The 22,583-nt window shown below is 31.0% G+C and overlaps 3 protein-coding genes across 3 annotated transcripts; 1 reads left to right on the plus strand and 2 right to left on the minus strand.

Annotated features, from left to right (window-relative positions):
* Positions 1 to 2,339: 2,339 nt before the first annotated feature.
* On the minus strand, positions 2,340 to 7,795 carry TIF3H1 (translation initiation factor 3 subunit H1). Its single transcript, XM_011001737.1, has 12 exons — positions 7,613 to 7,795; positions 7,441 to 7,520; positions 7,234 to 7,350; positions 7,049 to 7,152; positions 6,048 to 6,114; positions 5,013 to 5,146; positions 4,877 to 4,925; positions 4,669 to 4,740; positions 4,484 to 4,585; positions 4,346 to 4,413; positions 3,484 to 3,636; positions 2,340 to 2,692 (listed from the first exon to the last, which is right to left on the minus strand). The coding sequence occupies exons 1-12, from the start codon at positions 7,632 to 7,634 to the stop codon at positions 2,635 to 2,637; spliced, it is 1,026 nt and encodes a 341-aa protein (XP_011000039.1). The 5' UTR covers positions 7,635 to 7,795; the 3' UTR covers positions 2,340 to 2,634.
* Positions 7,796 to 8,303: 508 nt separating this feature from the next.
* On the minus strand, positions 8,304 to 10,117 carry LOC105107707 (CRIB domain-containing protein RIC4-like). Its single transcript, XM_011001738.1, has 3 exons — positions 9,689 to 10,117; positions 9,446 to 9,589; positions 8,304 to 8,746 (listed from the first exon to the last, which is right to left on the minus strand). The coding sequence occupies exons 1-3, from the start codon at positions 9,816 to 9,818 to the stop codon at positions 8,499 to 8,501; spliced, it is 522 nt and encodes a 173-aa protein (XP_011000040.1). The 5' UTR covers positions 9,819 to 10,117; the 3' UTR covers positions 8,304 to 8,498.
* Positions 10,118 to 18,174: 8,057 nt separating this feature from the next.
* Positions 18,175 to 21,132, plus strand: Z-ISO (15-cis-zeta-carotene isomerase). Its single transcript, XM_011001739.1, is given in 5 exon segments — positions 18,175 to 18,723; positions 19,516 to 19,662; positions 19,796 to 20,005; positions 20,607 to 20,837; positions 20,839 to 21,132. Coding segments are annotated over 5 exon segments (1,062 nt in total). The 5' UTR covers positions 18,175 to 18,291; the 3' UTR covers positions 20,881 to 21,132.
* The last annotated feature ends 1,451 nt before the right edge of the window (positions 21,133 to 22,583 follow it).

The following is a 22,583-nucleotide window of genomic DNA, read 5'->3' on the forward strand; positions in this document are numbered from 1 at the left end:
TTAGGGTGAGGTAGCAGTGATTTCAGGGTGGGGTAGAGATTGGTGCAATGCATGTCGAAATGGCATAGAATAAGAGAAAAGGAAGTGCTGGTTGGGCATTCTTTTGCGGGAAACTTTTCCGTTGCAATATGCTTTTATTCTGGTCAGGGCTTACAAAATTCTGATATTAACATAATGGCATTAGTACAATCACAAGAACTACGTGGCTTCAGATGACTTCTTAGCTCAATCTCATCAATTATGAGATTCTGCTTGTTTTTTCTATTTTGAATGTGATGATTTTTCTGTGTTCTGTTTACAGTTGTTGGTTTTGGGAAGAAGCGAGGACCAAACTCTTCTGAGAAGTAAGCGTGCACCTGAGGGAGTTTATATAGACTGCTTAAGTTTCCTGGACAACTGTATTTTTATGTTTAGATTTACATTATCGGTTGTCATTTCTAGTATTTCCATTTTGTTTTAGCAGCAATGTTATTGTCTTAAAGGAGTGAATCTGTTGGATCTTTCTTTGTTTGAAGAGTTCTTTTGGTTGCATTAATTTGAAAACATAATATATTCATTCCTCTCTACAAACTTGAAAATAACTTCATTGTCTCATTATTTGGGAATTACCCATTACATCGAATGTCTCTGTAGCTGGCACAGTTGAGCCGGGCCTTAAGAGATTAGATTTTCATTTTGATGGCCTTCGATTTCGATGGCTGCTAGCTACTATGTGCATGCAAGAAGCAAAATTTTGCTGTTTGTGATTGGATCTCAATCATTCGTGGAAGGAGGTGTCGCCTGGTACCAGAGACTCCTGTCCTGATGAATCTCCAATCAAGACCCCATTCCCTAGTCTGAATTGCAAACTCTAGAGTTGTAAGAACCAAACCCTTTTCAGGTTTTAGGATGGGAAAAACATTATCCAAAGAAACCAGATGATGTTTGACAGTGGATTTGAAGGAGAAACCATTTTCAGGTTGCTAAGACAGACACAGACGCTTAAAAAGGTGTTTTTTTTTTTTTATGTAAAAGAAAGTAGAGTATGCTAGTGATTTGTGATATTCCAAAGTGATATTCTATTTGGTATGTGAGATTCTATTTGGAATTGGATTATATTATTTGGAGTGTGATTATAATTGTTTTTGAAATTTATATTGAAATATATTAAAATAATAATTTTTTATTTTTTAAAATCAGTTTATAAAAACGATCTAAAATATAAAAAATTTAATTTTTAATAACACAGATATAGTTGCTTTTTGAAACACACACAAGGATATCAGAAGCCCATAAAAAACCAGGCCGAAGTTAGATTGCTTTACTAAAAAAGAGAGCTTCTTGTGCCGTGGGTGAAAACTCAGTGGCCCACGGGTTCACTTGTAACCCGGTAATGAGGTAGTGTATTTTTATATATCTGTAACTGTCTACACTGCTAGCTTGTCCGCATTAAAAACTACAAACTGTTTTCAAGCACATAAAAAATTAACGACTAGTAAAAACTTCTCAATACCAAACATAATGTTTTTATGAAATCAAGATAGTTGTTGATGGTTTTGCTTTAAAAATAAATAAATAATCAAAACAACCCCTTACAGTATCTTAATAAAACTAAGCCCTAATCAACAGGTGGAAAGATCCCTGTTAACAAGGAATGATTGCGGTGAGAATTCGCTATTAATTTATTTATTTTTATTAAGTTATCCTAACATTGTATCCGAGGCAAAGTGAAATTCATATCAAATTATAGAATAATTTTTATAATTATCCATTCTGCAGTTGATTTTTTTTTTTTATTTTTATTATTTAATAACAAGTAGATAGAAAATTAAAGTTCATAATTTAATTCAATTTATTTTTTTATAAAATTATTTTAATCTTATAAAAAATTAATATAAACCAATTCAATACATTATCATTTTAATATTTATAAAACATATCTTAATTTTTTTTTATCAAACTATATTTTTGTTAACCATCCAAATAATTTTTAAATCCACAACATTAATCAAACCACACACATGGTTAAAAAAGATGTCAGCGAAGCTGGATACATATTTTCTCGCAAAATCTTGTCTACAGGTGGTGGTGGTGGAGGTGGGGGTGGGGTTCCTAGCAGGCACCCTTGTTAATCCAGAGGTTTCAGGTCCAAATTCTAGAGGATTCTTTCATATTCTATACCAAAACAAGAGAGTTTTCAAAGCATTACTACCAGCATATTTGGAATGAAACGATACAGTCAGTGAACATGAAAAGCCATCACTTACCTGTCTGCTCTCAAGCATACAAGCCGGCGCATGCCTCCTGGCTAACATCCATACTATTTCTCACAAAATCAAACATGTTGTTGTTCCATCATATGCCGAAAACATGCACCATGGATAGGCAAGTTCATGTAAAAGTGCTCGTTTTTCAACCATCCAAGTCTCTTATAAGAGTCGATTTAAAACAACGATAAGCTACATTCTAGAATCATTTTCAAATGAAGACACAATTACGCATGAATTGTTCCTTGCCCCAGTTTTTTTCATTTTCATCCAAGAGGCATCCTACCAAGAATCCATCCTCTTCCTAATCAAGGCTACAAAAACCAAAAAAAAAAAAAGAAACACTTGTGAAATGAGGCATGACTGGCCATTCAAACTTCCCATTGCATCAATTCTCATGCAAAGCCTTCATCAAATATAATCGGCTGAAGCTCTGCCCAGAAACCCTGCAATGTTAAGGAACACAAAGATAATGAGACTATAAACATCAACAATGTGAGGCAATGGATAAGAGACCAGAGCGAGAGCAGAGTTTCAGCTCCCAGATCCATAGCAACAACAATAAAAGTTACAAACTCACCACCCCTCCTAGACTATGCAATTTTGCTTTCTCAATTCTCAAATAACTAGGTAAATTTGTCACAAGGAGAAACAAAATCTCTTCTATTACAATTCCTCCAGGCTCAATGGCTAAGAAAGTATTATCCCCCTTCAGACAACAAACAAGGAGTTGATCTTGAATAATTATTTGCAAAGAACACACACTTGACTTTTGGATGCAATCAAACTACAAAAATCCATACCTGGCATCAATGCTATCGATTAAAAGGAAAAACTCGACTGCAATTAGATTGGTTAGGGATTTTTAAAGTCAATTAGCAGAAGATGACACAACAGGGCAATACAATTTTGATGCTGAGGACTGAAGCGCACTGGAGCACTTCGTACCCAAATTTCATTCTGTCAGCAAAAGTTAAGATCGAAGTGTTTTGCCTAAAAAGATACCAACTCTAGGAAGCACATACTACGAAGCTAAAAAACAGATAATGATGCGGAAAACATAGAAGACATCAGACAACAGGCAGAATCTATATCAGAATTTCCCAAGGCAGTTGAAAGTCAACACAGAAATAGAAGCCAATAAGCTCATAAATGACAGATAATAGTCAAGCTTTCTTGCAGGAGATAAGGCATTACAGGATATGATATCAACCAGTCTTTTAGATCAGTAACATACCCATTGATTTGGTTGCAATAATTTGCTATTTGATTGGTTATTAGGAAACTATCCAACCGTGATGGTTCAGGGATTGGTTTGAAGATGGGATTTAAAGGATCCTCCTCAGGCAAGGGTTCTTCTCCTGCAGCTTTGCGTGACATGTTCTCTGACCTACAAAACACAATGAATCCAATATAAAATAGTAACTAGGAAAAAAATAGTGAAAATCAGACACATTTGCAAGGAGAATCCTAATTCAAAATGACCACACACAGCTCTAAAGTCGACAGGTTTTTCTTCTACAGCTTTTTTTTTTTCTTTTTGAAGTGGCAAGTGTTGAATCTAATCCAATGATCAAGACCTATGAAGAGAATATATCTTAATTTAAAAACCCCCAGAGTCTTTCTAAACATCTCCCTCCCCCTAGTCCTCAGGGTGAACGTGCATACACATCAATACCCCAACAGATATGTCCCATATCCACAACTTACACACATAAACAAGACAACTCTAATCTGTGAATGGGGTGGCGATTCATGCCAGGCTATGGATGAAATTGGTTTCTTAGGCTTAGAGAAGTGCCCTGTGGTACTTGCCCCGTTCAACCAACTTGGAAGGAAAACAGTGTCAAGTGCCTGTCAAAGTATCCATAGCAAAAGGAAGTGACTATCTGAAAATAATAGTTCCCACTTCCCACCTCATCTTTGGTTGCAGGGACATATAAACATCAGTTCTATAAAAAGCAAGTTCTTGTATACACAAGAACACATCCAAAGGACCAGTAGAAATCCCAACTTACACAACCCCAAACATTGTACCGTCCATCCAATTAAACAGCAAAATAGTCAGGGAGCAATGAACAATTAAATCAACATTTTACCTTCTCTTTTGAAGCCATGCTTGCTGCTGAGCTTGCTGGCGTGACAGGTTCCGATAGTAATATTGGAACTGCAAGGCATTATCATGTAAGGATAACATGTTATTCTGTTTGATAATATTGGATAACAAGAACACTAACCTTCTGCTGCTCCATTGACAAATCATCCATGCATTCAATCAAAAATTCTACATTCCTTTCCAAATATGGACTGGTTGATAATTGCAGGCGGTCATAATCACACTGGCATAGAAAACACAAGTAGGACAAATTACAAACATGAAGTTTAGGTTCCCAAATAGTCGCTCAAAACATTAATATTGTACCTGGGTCACTGGTGTATCATCTTCTAGCTCAGTCATAAAGGCACTAATAAGTGCAGAATTTGAAACTTTGATCTGAGTGCAAAAGGAAGAATGTTATTCAAACACAAACAGATACCTTTCTTCATGCTACATCAATTCCATGAAGTCATAGCAATATTTTATTCATCTTGCATGAATAAAAATAAAATAAAAAGCTTCAAAATCTTACAGGAATTTCCTCAAAAATATCAACCCATGACAAGTTTTTCTCCCTCAACCTATGGAAGCAAAAGAGACATCATGATGGGATTGCATTATATAGTTCAAATCCAGTTATCCAACTTTGTCTCAGGAAAACTTCTTACTTCTCTCCAGTAAAATTGTTATTGCGATACAGATCCATGAAAGAATCAGAAAGCTTCAAAGCCTTGAGAGCTAAAACACCTTGGTTAGCTCTTGAAGGATCATAAATTATACAAACACACCGTCTAATATTTTCCTGCATTCAAAAGAAAGTTCGAGAAATGAAACAATTAAGAGTGGAAAGCTACCATACTAAGTAATGGCAACCAAACGAATTCAAATGTATTCAAAACCCGCTTCCTGAAACTGGAAACTAAGTTAATCTTCATCACGGTTAATGTTCAAAGCTGTAGAAATTTAAATGAACCCAAAGAAGAATTGAAAAAACAAGAAAATGAAATAAATGCAAATGCTTTTATTTCCTTTTGGGATAAATACACTGATGCAGAGACTGAAACAATTAGAATTCATATATCTTTCTGTGATCTTTGAAGACATGGGAAAAACTAATACTAAAGGAAACAAGTGTATCCGATGCCCCCCAACAAGAACTAGCTTAAAGAAGATTATCTTCTAAGACATAGTATTGTAATTTGTAAGATTTTCTAAAGTAACAGATGGCCAGTTGGCTCCACCTAAGGAGCACCTCCTTAGGCGTACTTACTCAATATCTATGTTTGTGAAAACCCACTTTTGAAAGATGAATTAATGACTGGGAATTTCAACTGTAAGCTTTGGAGGAGAGGGACTCAGATGAATACTAGATGTGATGCTAAGGTTTTCCATCTTCTAGTGTGATTCCTAGGAAACCTATTAGTGAGATGCTGGTAGCCATATAAATTTATCTCCATTTCAGTTTATAAACCCCATATCCATTATCCTTTACCTATTTTTATCAATATACTCTTGAACATATCCCAATCCTCACCTATAACCTATTCACCAATCTCCTAACCCACCACACCTGCTATAATCTAAGAGTGTCAGGTGAAATGACATTTTAAATATGCAAACGTAAAATGAATTAGAGATGAGTAAATCATTCAGATTGTGCGCATGCCATATCAAAAAAGAAAACACTGATTAAACCTCTTTACCTGGTAATTCATAAATGTCTCGATCAATTCCACTGTTTGAAAACAACCAAACAACATTGACTGATACCTGAAAATTGAGAAGAGAATAACAGATCACAGATTGTACAAGCAAATTCTAGACATGTACATGCAGATGTATACACATATATTTATTTTGAAGAAAAATTAGTTCTGTTCAGAAAAGCATCAATGAAAGCAAAGGACTCGTAGTATGGAGTGGGAACAGGTCCACGTTGTGACCTCTTATAATAGACTTTAGAGACATTCAGAGAAGAGATACAAACATGCTTGTGTGTAACATTGTAATGTATAGCAATGCAATGAGGGAAAACCAAACTCATAAATGACCATTTAAGCCATTTCAAAATGAGTCTCAAGGGAGAAACTTTTTAAATAAATGCTGCTAATAAAATATAATTTACTAAGGAAAACCCATATGTCCCAAGAATTTATACTCAAAACAGAAAATCATTCCTTTTTTTTAACTGCCTTTTATTGCCAACGAAAAAGAAACAAGCAATAATAAGGTTCAAAACCAGTCCTTCCCAGATAATTTAATGATTTTCCACAATCCAAGTATGATCTGCAATCAAGTTTGGCATGTTCTTCCTATCCTAGACTTCGTCTCATCTTGGTTAATTTTGTGTATAACAACAGCCAAATCCATTCACTCCATGACATGATGGATACGGTCCAAGAAATAAGGAAAAGTAACAAAAAGTGAAAAGTGAAATCTCAAAAAAAAAATAAATCAGTTCTTGCAATTCCAATGCAATGTGATTTGTTTTATTCGGATCAAACATGGAAATAACTAGAGCATCATAGCAAGAAAGCGTCTGTGCTATCCAAAACATAAGAAACAATACCACAAAAAACAAGCATTTGAGATCTCTTCATGATTAAGAAATTAATATTACAAAAAAAAAATCAAAACTTCAAGCAAAACAATCGGGAAGGAAAAAATTTCAGACAGAGAAAAAAAATTATTAAAAGAAACTGACCATCCAACAGTGTTGTTGTCGACATTGACCTCTCTCAGGCACCTCATCATCTCAAGCTGATAATTAGCACCTTCTGCTTCAATCTCCTCATCCTCTTCCCTAATCTGCATAATAATAACAATAATTAATCAAATTCCGAAACCAATCAGAGTTTTCAAAAATTAAAATAATAATAAAAAGCATACCGGGAAAGGGAAACAGTTGGTAACTTCAAGAACGCTACCAACATCCAATCCTAGAAGCTGCCCAGTCACTAAAGACGGTGAAAACTCCTTGCAGTGTTTGATTATTTTCAACACAGCCTGTCAATAAACTTTATTTTATTAAATCTCAACTTTAACTTGTAATTTTCCTTTAAAAAATTATTAACAACGTTAAATATGAGAAAGTACCAGTCCTTCGATCTGAACAGCACGGAGAGGAGGAGCAACCTCCTCTGTGGCTGCTACTTGAAGGAAAGACCTTGCCATTGCTGCACAAAACACCCCAAAAATATAATTAATTACAGATCGTGACCGTCCGTACAAATACATAAGAAAAAGGAAAGAAAGAGATAGTACAGACTGGGAGTGGTAGTATTAGCCATGGCGTCGCCGAGAATTTGATGATGCGAGAAGACGCTTGCTTTAGCCTCTCTACCTGGCGAGCGAGAAAAACCCTTCTTCTTTTGAGAGGCAGCTGAGATAAGAAGCGGTGAAGTTTTGCTAGCTTGGGGCGGGCCGTGAGGGTGTTGTTGGGCTTGGCTTATGGCTTCATTGGTTTCGATGATTTGTGGTTTCTGTTCTCTTTCCTTTTCTTTTTATCTGTTTATTTATTTATTACGGGCATGTTTGGCATTATTTTATTAAAAAAATTATTTTTTTAGAATAAAAATTAATCTATCATAATTTGGGAAATATTGCAAATTCTTTTTTTGCTATTTATTTATTACGGGCATGTTTGGCATCATTTTATTAAAAAACTTAATTTTTTTAGAATAAAAATTAATTTATCATAATTTGGGAAATATTAAAAAATTCTTTTTTAACCCAAGATGCTTTTAATATTTTAAAAACCGCCCTTTCTTTGTTCAAAAAAAGAAATTGAAGATCTCTTAGGACAAATAAATAAATAAAAAGATGCTACTATCATTTCAACTACAGTTAAGTGGCAAAACCACCACCTTTTTAACATAAAGAGATTTTCAATATATAGAGGGAAGAAACTTCAGCTACGCTACTGGTGCGGTCCTTCGACACGTTCACCCACGCCAAAACAAGCAAATATTGAGAATGGATTGCAAGAACAATTTCAATGGCCACCCAGAAAAACATTGCCAAGGTCCCACACGCACACCATAAACACATCACTGCGACCAGTGCCTCCATCAAAAACATTGATCAATCTTCATCACATCAGTCATCTAGTGTCAAAGAAACAAGATCAGGAAATGAAAAGAAAAATCAATGAATCAAACAAGCTTGGAATGATCGATCCCAACAAGAGGTCCATGAGCTTGTGCAGCCATAGCAAGCTCGAACTGCCTTAAAGTAAATGAAGGGAATGGAATTATTTCTGGAGATTTCAGGCATTCCCAACCCTTTATGGGATTTGTCATCGTAGTTCCATCCAATCCTATGTGTGTTACATGCTTCACGTCAGTTGGATATCCGATTTCCATCTCTCTTTCCATTAGCTCCTCGTCTTCTTCTTTGTACACTGCATTTCGAGCCAAAGGTGGAGTACGGATCATGTGGGCAGCATTAATTCATACAAGAGAATGGTAAAATACCAAGAGAAATATTGAAACGAATCAAGATAGCATGAAGACCGAATAGCGGAAACCTGGGATTTAATTTCAAGGTAATTAACTTGTTAAATTAGTTGTGATTCTATGGTTAAGTTGAAAATCAATAATGATTAAGTAGATGTTAGTTAACTTGGTTGATATGTAATTAACCCCTAGCACCAGAAAAAATGAGTGAGAAGGAAGCACCCTTCACCTCAAAAAGAAAAACGTTTTTAGCTCCGGTGATAAGAATGTCTGGTCCGGAAACAGGACGACTGATAACGACAGAAATGGTAAGTTAATGGCCACCTAAAAGAGTAAAGGGCCTACTTTTGAAATTGAAACGATTTTAACATCTCATCATACATCACAGAAATGGTCCCTTCAGATTCTAATTTCCTCAATGAAGTCACCGCGCAGCTGCCATTTTACACGGAAGGGGATCATGAGCTGATGCTTTCATCTTACCTGGACTTGGCATTCCTGTCCTAATTCAGGCGTTGTGTTATTATTACTGTTATTAATTCTGCTTAGTTTCAATTTCTAGGCTGTAATTAACATGTATTGTGTGATCTTTGATCTGTATTCAAGCTATTGTATTAATGGGCAAGAAGTAAAAACAATCTTACCAAATACTTGGGAGAGAGTCTTGATGCCCCTAATCAATTTGTGCATGCTACCGGTTATGCAAGGCTTTGGAAGAGCCAGCAGGAAACTAAATGTATTGTTCTTCGTCTTTTCTTTACAAGAGCTTTCCTCCCCTTCTTGTCCTCCTTTAACAAAACAGAGAAAGAGAGAGAGAAAGAGTTAAATGGTAATTAAATAATCATGAAAAAGGGTTCCATACCTGAGAGAAGGGGAGGAGAGAATACTCGTTGCATGTGATTTGGTTTCGAGTTTTGGTTTCTTGCAGGATTCACTGGAGGCCACATCAACACTGGAGTGAGAAGCACAGGCGATGGAGAATGGAAGAACTACAAATCTTTCCATATGATCCCGCATATCCTCCTTACAGGATAAAATCAAACACAAAATCTAAAAGGGAATGCAGGCATTCAGGAGTAGTGCCGGGATCGAGCAAGAACACGGAAATTAGAGCATGGAAAGAATCAACACCAGAATATATAGAGCTAGCTGTTATATTGGGTTGCTGTAGGTTGTCTTTTTTCACAAGCTAGAATGATTTGTATCTGGAAATGTTAAGATCCACCCAACTTTGGTGCTATGTGCATGTGTGAGAGTAATATTAGACTCCATGGAGTGGGTTGGAGTGGGTGGTTAGTTAAACTGTACAACTCAACCTAATATATCTACATGTTTTTGCTTCCAATTTGCAGAGGAGAGAGAGAGAGCCCCACAAAGCAACATTTTTGTCATAATATATTTTCTTGATTGATCTTGATAATTCTCTTTGGGGGTGGGCTCAATTCTCACTTGCCTCTCTTGTAGATTAAGCCACCAATCATTTCTGGCTACAGTCTTCATTCTCTTGATCTTTTATTTTTTATTTCCTTAGCATGAACTCCTTTGCGATGTAGACTACCTTCGTCACGTAGATAGAGTGAGTCCCAAGCGACATTCTTCTAACAGGATTCAAGCGTTGGCTCAAGTGTTTCTTTGTTTCCTTAAAAGGGTGAGTGCGACACTTGCTAGCCCTTACAAATGCAGAAAGCAAAGCCGAAATTCCTGTTTTCCTCCCCTTATTAATTATTCCTTTTATACCTCAACAAGTCACAGTACACTACACATCTTTGAATTGATTCTTTTTTGAACTACACATCTTTGATTTTCCTCCCCTTATTAATTATTCCTTTTCCTTTTATACCTCAACAAGTTACACTACACTACACATCTTTGAATCGATTTTTTTTGAACTACACATCTTTGAATCTATTTATTTTAAGAAATAAAAATTGAATCTCTCGTACTTATAAAATTCAATTCTATCCGGTAGATTAACCAAAAACTTGATCAATTTAAAACTAAAATTAAACTAAGTTTACATCTTTGAATCTATTTATTTTAAGAAAAAAAATTGAATTTATCATACTTATAAAATTCAATTCATCCGGTAGATTAGCCAAAAACTTGATCAATTTGAAAGTAAAATTGAACTAGATTTAAAAAAAATAAAAGAAGGAAAAGCTTTGATCATCCGATCAAAAATTCAATTGACTTTATAATTATTGACTTTATAATTCGGTTGACTGGTTAAAATTCAGTCAAAAATATGATTATAACCCATTATTTATTTATTTATTTATTAATAAAAATAAAATTGTTTTATTTTATATATATATAAAAAGTTAAACAACAATAACTCGACAATTCAATCAAAACATTCAAGCTTGTGCGAGGCTAGGCTTAAAAACTATAGAATTTACTATATATATATTCTCACTGGATTTACGAAAAAAATAAAAAAATAAAAACACTTTTATCACCCTATCAAAATTCCAATTGACTTTATAATTCAGTTGACTTGTTAAAATTCAGTCAAAAACATAATTATAATTTATTAATTGTTTATTTATTTTTAATAAAAATAAAATTATTTTGTTTTATAAAAAAAAGTTAATCAAGAATAACTCGATAATCCAATCAAAATCTATAATTCAAGTTTTAAACCTACGACTCAAGCTTTGTGCAAGGCTAGGTTTAAAAACTATAGAATTTACTATATACATATATATATTCTCACTGGATTTCGGAGCAACCAAAATCATAGTTTTAAAATAATTATTAATAAAAAGAGAATGAACGTTGTAGCAATAGCTAATTCTTGATTAACATTTACTTATAATTTCTTATTTGTTCTCTTTGAAGGATAGTTTTCAAGTTTTGATTCATGCCCCCCTCACTTACATGAGAAATCACATGCGTTTGGGGCTTGTGGAAAATATAAATATCTTACAAAATGCACCAATTTAGATGTCAATTGCATATAAATTTAAGACCTGAAATAAAATTAGGAATTTAATCTCAAGGCTTACGTAAAAAATCTTACAAAAACTCTTACTGTTAAACCAGAAAAACAAATCAGACAAAAACTGTTAAATACCTAACCTAAACGATTTGAATGTTCCCTCAAACTTTAAAGAGTAATTCTTAAAAAAGGCACATGCACGTTTAAAGTTCTAGGTTTGATGGTTTTCATCTATAATTTATTGTTGTTTTATAAAATTTCCCATCGAAGATTTCGACCAACTGCTTCACAAACCACTTCTAACTTTACCTGAGTCCTCAATCTCTTTGCTGTAGATCACACAACACGATAATAGTTCATGTCAGGAAGGTATGGTTTCCAGAGCTTACTGCCGATTCATGGGCAGCAATTTCATGAAGACATGAACAATGAATTCTGGAGCTTTCCAGGTTACTCAGTGTGTAAAGCTCCTATTCAAGGATGCCTGCCCTGGGTGTTCTTCCCAGAAGCTCTGCTCAATTATATTACAATGTTGTTGTACGATTACTCTGTTACGAGGTTTTTCACCAGATGCTCCGTTTTCATATGGGACCATGCCGTCCTGCATGAAAAACAAATCTGAGATTCAGGAGTTACGAAACATGTGCAAAGGACTCCAACATGCTGCCAAGTACGAAAGGAATAATGATTAATGATGTATGCTCCTGTTCTGCTAAGCTTTAAACATGGCTGAAAGCAGTTCAAACCTCTTCCATTGAACATCCTTTAAAAACGAGGAGCTAGCTAAAACCCCACAATCTTTCCAAAACTATAGTGGTTACATATTAAACAAATTGAAATGTACCAACAGAAAGTGGAGTACTTTCTCTAACTGCCAGTAAAGTCCGTCACTGACATCAACCACGTGGTATCCACTAAGGCTGCCTTTTTTTTCATTAATTTTTGTGTTTGCAGTGAAACAAACGCAGTAAAATATTGTGGGGTTTAAATCAAACTATATTTTATATAGTATGATCTACTAAAAATTTAAATTTAAATTTAAAATTTATTTTTTATTAAATAGTTTTTATATATTTTTTTAATCGAGTTTCATAAAATTCTTTTTTTTTTTGTGTTTTAAAAATAATTTTGAGAAAATTTCAATTTTTTTATTTTTTTTGCTTCAAATTGATATATTTTTTATGTTTTCAAATCATTTTGTGTGCTATATTAAAAATAATTTTAAAAAAATAAAAAAATATTATTTTGATATATTTATAAATAAAAAACACTTGAAAAAACAATTACAACTATAGTTCTACCACATATTTTATACATGTTTTTTTACTATACATAAATATTAACCATAATTTTTACCAAATATTTATTTAAATCCAACTAATCATATTTTTTTAAATTATAACCATAAAAATTATCTTAAAAATAAAAATATATTCCAAATCATAAAACCATGTTATCTTTTAAGTTTTTCAACTCCAACTATATTGTTTACAAAATAGTCTAACATTCATGGATGAACTAAAACCCCCTCATTCCAAAGTAACTTGATTATGCATGAACATTAAAATTTAAAAAAAATACAATAATTCTCCTAAGAAAATTATTGTTACCCAGCACTCTTAATACTATTTATTAAAATGATGTAGTGATAAATTGCTCCTAACTTTGTTTTTGAAACTCCTAACTAGGCTTTAGAAGTAATATTGTGGTTATAATGACACAATTATTTTTTATAATTAATTATGATTCGATTGGTTAATTTTTAAGCTGATGCGAGTCAATAAATTTTTTAAAAATTAATTTATTTAAATTTTATTATTTAAATTTTTTTCTTGTTTTTGTTTCTATGAAATCATTTCACTCTTATACTTATAATTACAAGATTTGCAAGTTCACATGCTTTAATATTTCTTTTAATAATTTTACTCTTTCTCTAACTGCCAATAATGTCCCTTACTTAACCCTGACATCAACCATGCGGTATTCAATAAGGTTGTGATTGTTTTTCACTAATTTTTGTGTTTATGGTGAAACAAACATGCTAAAATAGTTAATAATAAACTAAACTGTATTTTATATTGTAAGACCTATTAAAAAATTAAATTTGAAATTTAGTTTTTATTAAATAGTTTTTACATATTTTTTTATTGAATTTTATAAAATTCTTTTTGTTTTTGTGTTTCAAAAGTAATTTTCAAAAAAATTGAATTTTTTATATTTTTTCTTTGCTTCAAATTGATATATTTTTTATGTTTTCAATTATTTTGTGTGCCATATCAAAAATAAATTTTTTAAAATAAAAAATTATTTTGATGCATCTCCAAATAAAAAGTATTTTGAAAAATAATTACAATTTCTACCAAATACATGATTTTTTCTACACATAAATTTTAATCATAATTTTTACTAAATCAAATTAACCACTGTTAACTACACCTTTTTTAAATTTATTTTTTAAAATTATAATCACAAAAATTATCTCAAAAATAAATATATTTCAAATCATGAAACCATGTTATTCTTGAAGTTTTTCAACTTTATTCATGTTGTTTGTTTACAAAATAGTTTTAAATTCATGGATAAAGTAAAACCCACCTGAACTGGATTTCAGCCAAGTTAATATTGATTCAAAATTGAATACAAACTCAATCCAAAGTAACTTGATTATGCATGAACATTGAAATTAAAAAAAAACACATACTAATTCTCCTAAGAAAATTATTGTTAACTAACACTGATACTATTTATTGTAATAGTATAGTGATAAATTGCTTCTAACTTTTAAAAAAATCCTTTAAATTAGGTTTTAGGAATAGTATTGTGGTTTTTTTATGATGACACAATTGTTTTTTATGATCAATCATAATTTAATTAGTCAGTTTTTAAGTTAATGAGAGTTAATTTAAAAAAAAATAATTTATTTTAATTTTATTATTTATTTTTTTTTGTTTTTTTATAAAATTATCTCGCTCTTATATCTATAATTACAAGATTTATAAATTTACATGATTTAACATTTTTTTTAATAATTTTATTTTTTATTATTAAGTTGTTTGATAATTCATTTAGGTTTAGATTTGGTTCTTTTTATTATTTTTTAATTATTATATTTTTAATTGGTCTATTTATTTATTGTTTTTACATTTTTTTCTTCATCTTTTTTAAAATATAAATTAAATCAATAACTTGTATCTCATAATTTTTTACCCTAACATTCTTTTTTAACATAAATTAAAAAAAAATATTCGGCTTGTGACAGATTGCCGGGCATAATAAAAAAGAGAATGAGATTTTTAGAGATGCAATTATCAAAGTATTAACATCACATATTCTGTTGGAGGGATCGGGAGCTAGTACAGGGCGAGGGTTTCACTCCTCACACATCCATTCCAATATTTCTTTTTTTGTTAACACACAACATTTGATGCTGGATTTACATTTTGGACTATATTTTATATATTTTTTTAAGATTTATTTTGTATAAAATACACATGATGGTTAGCTTCTACACTTTCTTTCTTTCTTTTATATATTTTTTTTATTTTATAATAAAAGTATTCTTAAAAAAATTTGCATGTTTATTAAGATTATTTAAAAAACATGACTATATGTGCACTTGATTTATTTGAAAGAATTTAATAGATTTCTAAATTCACACATTTCTTCTTATGCCATATTCTTTAAATTTAATCCATTAAATTCAAGTTAAAAAAATAAAATATAACATGCCATAAAAATAACAACTTAAATTTTATTTTTTTACTAATCAAAATTATCAAATTCAATATTATTAATTAGATTTAAAACATATACATATTTTAAAATTTTGACTCGAAACTATAAATATAATTTTATAATTGATTTGAAATATTTTTTATTTAGAAATATATTAAAATAATATTTTATTTATTTATTTTTTAATATTAGTATATCAAAATAATCTAAAAATGTTAAAAAAATAATTTAAAGATAAAATTAAATCTAAAAACAAACGTTTAACGGTGTCGTATTGAAGTGGGGAGCTGATTCATACTTCCTTTCCTCATAAAAAAAAATACAAAACTCCCTACCCAAAAGCATCACTTCCTCCAGATTCTTTCTTTCGTCTCCACCAAAATGGTTACCAAACCACTACTAGGCATGAAAAACAAATCTGAGATTCAGGAGGTACAAAACATGTGCAAAGTACTCCAACATGCTGCCAAGTGCGAAGAGGAATAATGATTAATGATATATGCTCCTGTTCTACTAAGCTTGAAACATGGCTGAAAGCAGTTCAAGCCTCCTCCATTGAACATCCTTTAAAAACGAGGAGCTAGCTAAAACCCCACAATCTTTCCAAAACTATAGTGGTTAGATCTTAAACAAATTGAAATGTACAAACAGAAAGTGAAGTGCTTTCTCTAACTGCCAGTAATGTCAGTCACTTAACCCCTGACATCAACCACGTGGTATCCATTAAAGCCGCGTTAACTAATTTTTGTGTTTGCGGTAAACCAAATACAGTAAGATTTTTGATAACAAACTAAATTGTATTTTATATTATTAAATTTATTAAAAAATTGAGTTTAAAATATAATTTTTATAAAATAGTTTTTATATTTTTTTTTACTGAATTTCATAAAATTCTTTTTATTTTTACATTTCAAAAGTAATTTTAAAAAAATTAATTTTTTTATTTTTTTATTTGCTTCAAATTGATATATTTTTTATGTTTTCCAATTTTTTTGTGTGCTGATATAAAAAATATTTTTTAAAAAATTAAAAAATATTATTTTGATATATTTCTAAGTAAAAAATACTTTGAAAAACAATTACAACTATACTGTTATAAAATATTTTATACATATTTTTTACTACACATAAATTTTAACCATAATTTTTACTAAATATGTATCTAAATTCAACTAATCATAATTAACCATAATCCAAAAACTAATCATGATTAACCATAATCCAAAGTAACTTGATTATGCATGAACATTGAAATTAAAAAAAAAACACTAATTTTCCTAAGAAAATTATTGCTAACCAACACTCATAATACTATTTATTATAATGATGTAGTGATAAATTGCTCCTAACTTAAAAAAAAAAAAAACCTTTGAACTAGACTTTAGGAGTAATATTGTGGTTTATTTATAATGACACAATTGGTTTTTATAATTGAATATGATTCAGTTGGTCATTTTTAAGCTAACAAGAGTTAATTTTTTTAAAAAAAAATTGATTTATTTTAATTTTATCATTCATTTTTTTTTTTTATAAAATCATCTCATTCTTATACCCATAATTATAAGGTTTGCATGTTTACATGCTTTAACTTTTTTTTTTAATAATTTTATTATTTAATATTGAGTTGTTTGATAATTTGAATATGGTTTTTTTATTATATTTTTTTTATTATTTGTTTAGTCTGTTTATTTATTTATTTATTTTATATTTTTTATTCATCTTTTTTAAATTATCAATTAAATCAATAACTTTTATCTCATAATTTTTTACCCTAACATTCTTTCTTAACATAAATTAAAAAAATATTCAGCTTGTGACAGATTACAAGGCATAATAAAAAAGAGAATAGGATATTTAGAGATGAAATTTCACCGACCCATCGAAGTATTGACATCACGTATTCTGTTGAAGGGATCGGGAGCCAGTGCAAGGCAAGGGTTTCACTCCTCACATATCCATTCCAATATTTTTTTTTAGTTGGCACACAATATTTTATGCTGGATTTATATTTTCCACTATATTTTATATTTTGTTTTTTTAATATTTCTTTTCTATAAAATATACATGATGGTTATCTTCTACTCTTTCTTTCTTTGTTTGTTTTATATTTATTTTATTTTATAATAAAAGTATTCTTAAACAAATTTGCATGTTTATTAAGATTATTTAAAAAAATATTTAAAAACTTAATTATTTTAAAAAACATGACTATATGTTATGCACTTGGCGTATTTGAAAGAATTTAATAGATTTCTAAATTCACACATTTCTTCTTATGTCATATTCTTTAAATTTAATTCATTAAATTCAAGTTAAAAAAATAAAATGTAACATGCCATAAAAATAACAACTTAAATTTTTTTTTTTCACTAATCAAAATTATCAAACTCAACTTTAATAATTAGATTTAAAACATAAACATATTTTAAAATTTTGACTCAAAACTATAAATATAATTTTATAATATATTTGACATTATAATAGTAGTAATTATTTTTAAAAATATTTTTTATTTAAAAATATATTAAAATAATATTTTATTTATTTATTTATTAAAATTAGTATATCAAAATAATCTAAAAATGTTAAAAAAATAATTTAAAGATAAAATTAAATCTTTTGAAAAAAATGTTTAACGGTGTCGTATTGAAGTGGGTGCTGATTCAGACTTTCTTTCCCCATAAAAAAAATACAAAACGCCCTACCCAAAAAGCATCACTTCCTCCAGATTCTTTCTTTCTTCCCCACCAAAATGGTTACCAAACGACTACTAGTCTAGAATAACAGAAACCCCCTCTCCCTCGTATCTGCAACATGGCTTCCTCTCTTCTTCTCTCGAACCCATTTTTGACCTCACCCCATCATCCAAACAACCTAACTCGTAGACAACAACCTCTTACGCTTCGGCCTACCTCAGCTTTTACTCTCCTGAATCTAACAAAACCCTCTAATAGTAATAATAATCCAAAATTCCTCAAACCCACCCCTCCTTTTCTGGGTTTCAAGAAATTTGCTACAAGAATCTCCACCGGAGATGCTGACACTGATACCTCTGCCCCCCCACCACTTGTAGGTGAGGATTCAGCCGCTTTCGAATTGGGGAAGCAGAAGGTATCTTCTTGGATATATTTCAGTTTGATTTTGGGTGTTGTTTTGTTTGTGCTTGACGTGGCTTGGATTGATAACTCTACTGGGTTCGGAAAGGATTTCATCAGTGCTGTTTCGAGTCTCTCAGAAAGCCCTGAGGTGGGTTTTATTTATTTATTTTTTGTTTTATTGCTGAATCGAGCATATGGAATTCTCACGCACAGAAATTTGTCACTAAAATGGTTCGAGCAGGCCTGCCTTATGAATTATACTCTTCATCTTAGCCGTTTAAGTTGCGTATGTATCATTTAGTTTATATATGTATATCTGTTCCACTGACATAGCTAGCTAGCTATCAACGTTTAAATTGAGCGAAATTTTTTCTTAGACAAGTGCAATTTTGGACGTAAAAGATGGATGTGAGATACCTTTTCGTTTATCTCTCGGTCTGGTCAGATGTGATCAGCAAGAAGTCTACGATTCTGCTTTGGTGGCTTTTTGTTGCGTGCAAACTGGTCATTTTAAGTTTTTGAATGATGGATAAATTAATCTCTATGAGATGCTAACCCCTTTTGTTTGACTGACGTGGGACGACCTGCTTTAGTGCTTTAACCTGGGAATGCCTATGGAGCTGCCTGAAATGATATGTTTGAGGTCGCAACGAACATGCTGAATGAAAAGTTCCAACCCCTTGCAGTTATGCGTCCAGGCTAATAGAATAGAAAATAAATGGATTTCTGCAGAATTCTTCACGAATGGATATATGGATATATGGATATTAATGATTTATAGGTTTATGAAACAAATATCAGATTACTTTCCTTGTTGATTGTATGTAAGAGATTTGGCATCGTAGATATTCATTTGTTACTTTGGTTCCTTTGTTATGTGAGATCTATACATCACTTTGCTTTTTTACATGTAATTGAAGCCTGCTTGAAATGTTTGCAGGTGGTTATGTTCATCCTTATTCTAATTTTCGCCACCGTCCACAGTGGTCTGGCAAGTCTCAGAGACATGGGTGAAAAACTTATTGGAGAACGTGCATTTCGTGTTTTGTTTGCTGGAGTTTCTCTTCCATTGGCTGTTAGCACTGTTGTGAGTTCCTGATCCTTTTATACAATTTACAACATGCCCCCTCCACAATCTTAGTGGTTTTCAGTTTTTCTGAATTCCTCATCTATACAATCTGCAACAGCCCCTGGCTGACTTCTGAATGGCCGTGCTGCAGGTGTACTTCATCAATCACAGATATGACGGCATCCAGTTATGGGAGCTTCAAAGTGCTCCTGCGGTGCATCAAATTGTGTGGCTTTCTAATTTTATCTCCTTCCTTTTCCTTTATCCTTCAACTTTTAATCTATTAGAAGTAGCGGCTGTTGACAGGCCTAAAATGCATCTCTGGGAAACTGGAATAATGAGAATTACCAGACACCCGCAGGTATGGTATTTATTTGATTGGCCTTTTACCAAGCAGTTGAATGAAGCGTTTCCTATTTCAATAATTAGAGTAAAAAATAAGCTACTTCTTTATGACTCTGATGGTTTCTAAGAGTCAACCTTACTTGTTATGCTATTCCAGTAATCCACTTCCCTCTTAAAGATCGTGTTGTGCTGGTGCTACTTAACTATGATGAGTTGGATATCTGGATCTTTTTAGCATCATTGAATTTAATCTATTTTGGCTGGAAAAAAATGTGACCTTTGAGCCATGACATGAGGATGAAATCCATTCCATCGCGTCTAAGTCAGGACACACGTCACTCTTCGTAACTGAAATACACTTTCATACTATACTTGATGAACTGAACCTGAAAACTTGCTTATGCAAATGTAGCCATATTTTGTCTTTAGATACTTTTGAGGGCTATCTAAATAAATCAAAATAATAATAGATCCTATGTAATGCTGAAACACCCCCTTCTATGGTCTCTCTCCCCCTCTCACCTCTACACACACGCACACACAGGTTTGCATGCACTTACAGTCACTCAAACAGAGTTGTGAAAGAAATCTACATTTATTGCTGTATTTCTTTACAGATGGTTGGGCAGGTGATGTGGTGCTTGGCTCATACAGTTTGGATTGGGAACTCTGTGACTGTTGCTGCATCTCTTGGTTTAATTGGACACCATTTATTTGGTGTCTGGAATGGGGACAGGAGATTAGCAACGAGATACGGGGAGGCTTTTGAAGCTGTAAAGAAGCGAACAAGCATAGTCCCTTTTGCAGCTATCCTTGATGGTCGTCAAAAGTTACCTAAAGATTACTACAAGGAATTTTTGCGGTTGCCATATTTGTCAATCACTGCATTGACTCTAGGTGCATACCTTGCCCACCCGCTTATGCAGGCTGCCAGTTTCCGGCTTCACTGGTAGGGTATGGTATCTTCGTCTCAGTTGTAAGAAATTGGATACAGTCTGAAATTACATATAGTTAATGTACAAGTCTTGATGCATTTTGCTTATCGCAGTTTCCTGTATACATGAATGAGGGATATGTATTATTGTATAAAATAGAACAGCCACAGCAAAGAATGCATATACGGCCGATTGGCATGTTTTGGTAGTGCAAGTACAAATTAGATTTATGGCCTGCGCGCTAGTCCAAAAAAAAAATTAATGTAAAAAAAAAGTACTAGGTAAAAAAATTTATGACCTAATTAGTAATTTAAATAATATAAAAAATATAATAGCAATAAATAAAATAAAAATAAAAAATGACTAAAAAAAATTGAGATGAGTTTATTTGGAGTATAAAAAATTTAATGTTTAATGGAAAAATTAAAATAAAATAAAAAGAGAGAGAGAGAGAGAAATACATAGTTAATTGAGTTAACTTGAAAGGAAAGGAAAAAAAAATATATGAAGATTAATTTTCAATGCCTTAAATATTAAATAATAAAATTAAAATTAATATTATGCCTTAAATATTAAATAATAAAATTAAAGTTAAAATCAATATTAAAAAAACTAAATTTAATTAGTATTAACTTTTAAAACTAATGATTTTAGTCATGAATCTAAAAATAATATTATAGAAGTCATAGAAAAAAAATAAAGAGTAAAAATAAAATAAAAAACATCATGAAAAAAAAAAAAATTGAGTATACTTTTATAAAATAAAAAACATCATGAAAAAAAAATGAAAAAAATTGAGTATACCTCTGAGACTTAGTTTAATCTCTAAAACTAGAAACCCATGAAATCTTGGATCTGAGTTGAATTAAGAAACTTAATTTCTAATCAATTTAATTTTAAAGAATGAAATCATGAAATAAATATTCAAAAATAAATTTAAATGAATGGAGAACAAATTTGATAAAAAAAAACTCGCGGGGAATGGAGAACAAATTTGATAAAAAAAAAAAACTCGCGAGGGATGAAATTGTAAAAATAAAATCTAAAAAAATATACAAAATAGATAACAATAAAAAAATAGGGATTAAATTTAAAAAATAAAGAAAAATGAAAAAGAGTGAAATTAAAAAAAAACATTTGTAATTTTATGATTAAGTGTGTACTATTTTTTTTTTTTAATGTGACTTGGGACATAAACAAAACCAATGAAAAAAGGTTGATATATAAGCAAATCCAAAAAAAAAAAGAGAAACAACAAACAATGCATGGTAAAAAAAAAAGTCATATAGAAGGCTAATAGACCAAAAAAAAGAGCCTAAATACTAATGATATAAATGAAAAAAAACATCAATTCTAAAAAAACATAAAAAAACTCAGATAAATCTTCTAAATTTGAAAAAAGATTTCAAACTCATAACTCATTAAATTCTAGACCTGGACTAAATCAAGAAGTTCAATTTCTAACTAAAAATTGAGTAGATAAAGTAAATTTAACAAAGAACAACAATTAAAAAAACTCAAGAAAACCTGTATTATTTTTAAAATTAGTGAAAAATTCTAGAATAAAAAATAAAAAATTAACTTTTTATTTCAAATAAAATAAATGTCAATTAAATGAATTTGAACTAAATATAAAAGAAAAATAAAATATAAGGGATG

This window comes from Populus euphratica, unplaced genomic scaffold, assembly GCF_000495115.2.
Source record: "Populus euphratica unplaced genomic scaffold, PopEup_1.0 scaffold170.1, whole genome shotgun sequence".
Lineage (NCBI taxonomy): Eukaryota > Viridiplantae > Streptophyta > Magnoliopsida > Malpighiales > Salicaceae > Populus > Populus euphratica.

Bases quoted from the DNA above. Each gene is read 5' to 3' on its own strand.
- TIF3H1 (XM_011001737.1), bottom strand. From the start codon at position 7,634: ATGGCTAATACTACCACTCCCA. The intron at 5,147-6,047 runs GTAAAGAGGTTT...TTTTGAATGCAG, and splicing joins AGACATTTATGAATTACCAG to GAAAATATTAGACGGTGTGT. The intron at 4,926-5,012 runs GTAAGAAGTTTT...TTGCTTCCATAG, and splicing joins AACAATTTTACTGGAGAGAA to GTTGAGGGAGAAAAACTTGT.
- LOC105107707 (XM_011001738.1), bottom strand. From the start codon at position 9,818: ATGCGGGATCATATGGAAAGATTTGTAGTTCTTCCATTCTCCATCGCC. The intron at 9,590-9,688 runs GTATTCTCTCCT...GTTTTGTTAAAG, and splicing joins AACCAAATCACATGCAACGA to GAGGACAAGAAGGGGAGGAA. The intron at 8,747-9,445 runs GTAAGATTGTTT...CTCGAAATGCAG, and splicing joins GACTCTCTCCCAAGTATTTG to TGTACAAAGAAGAAGACGAG.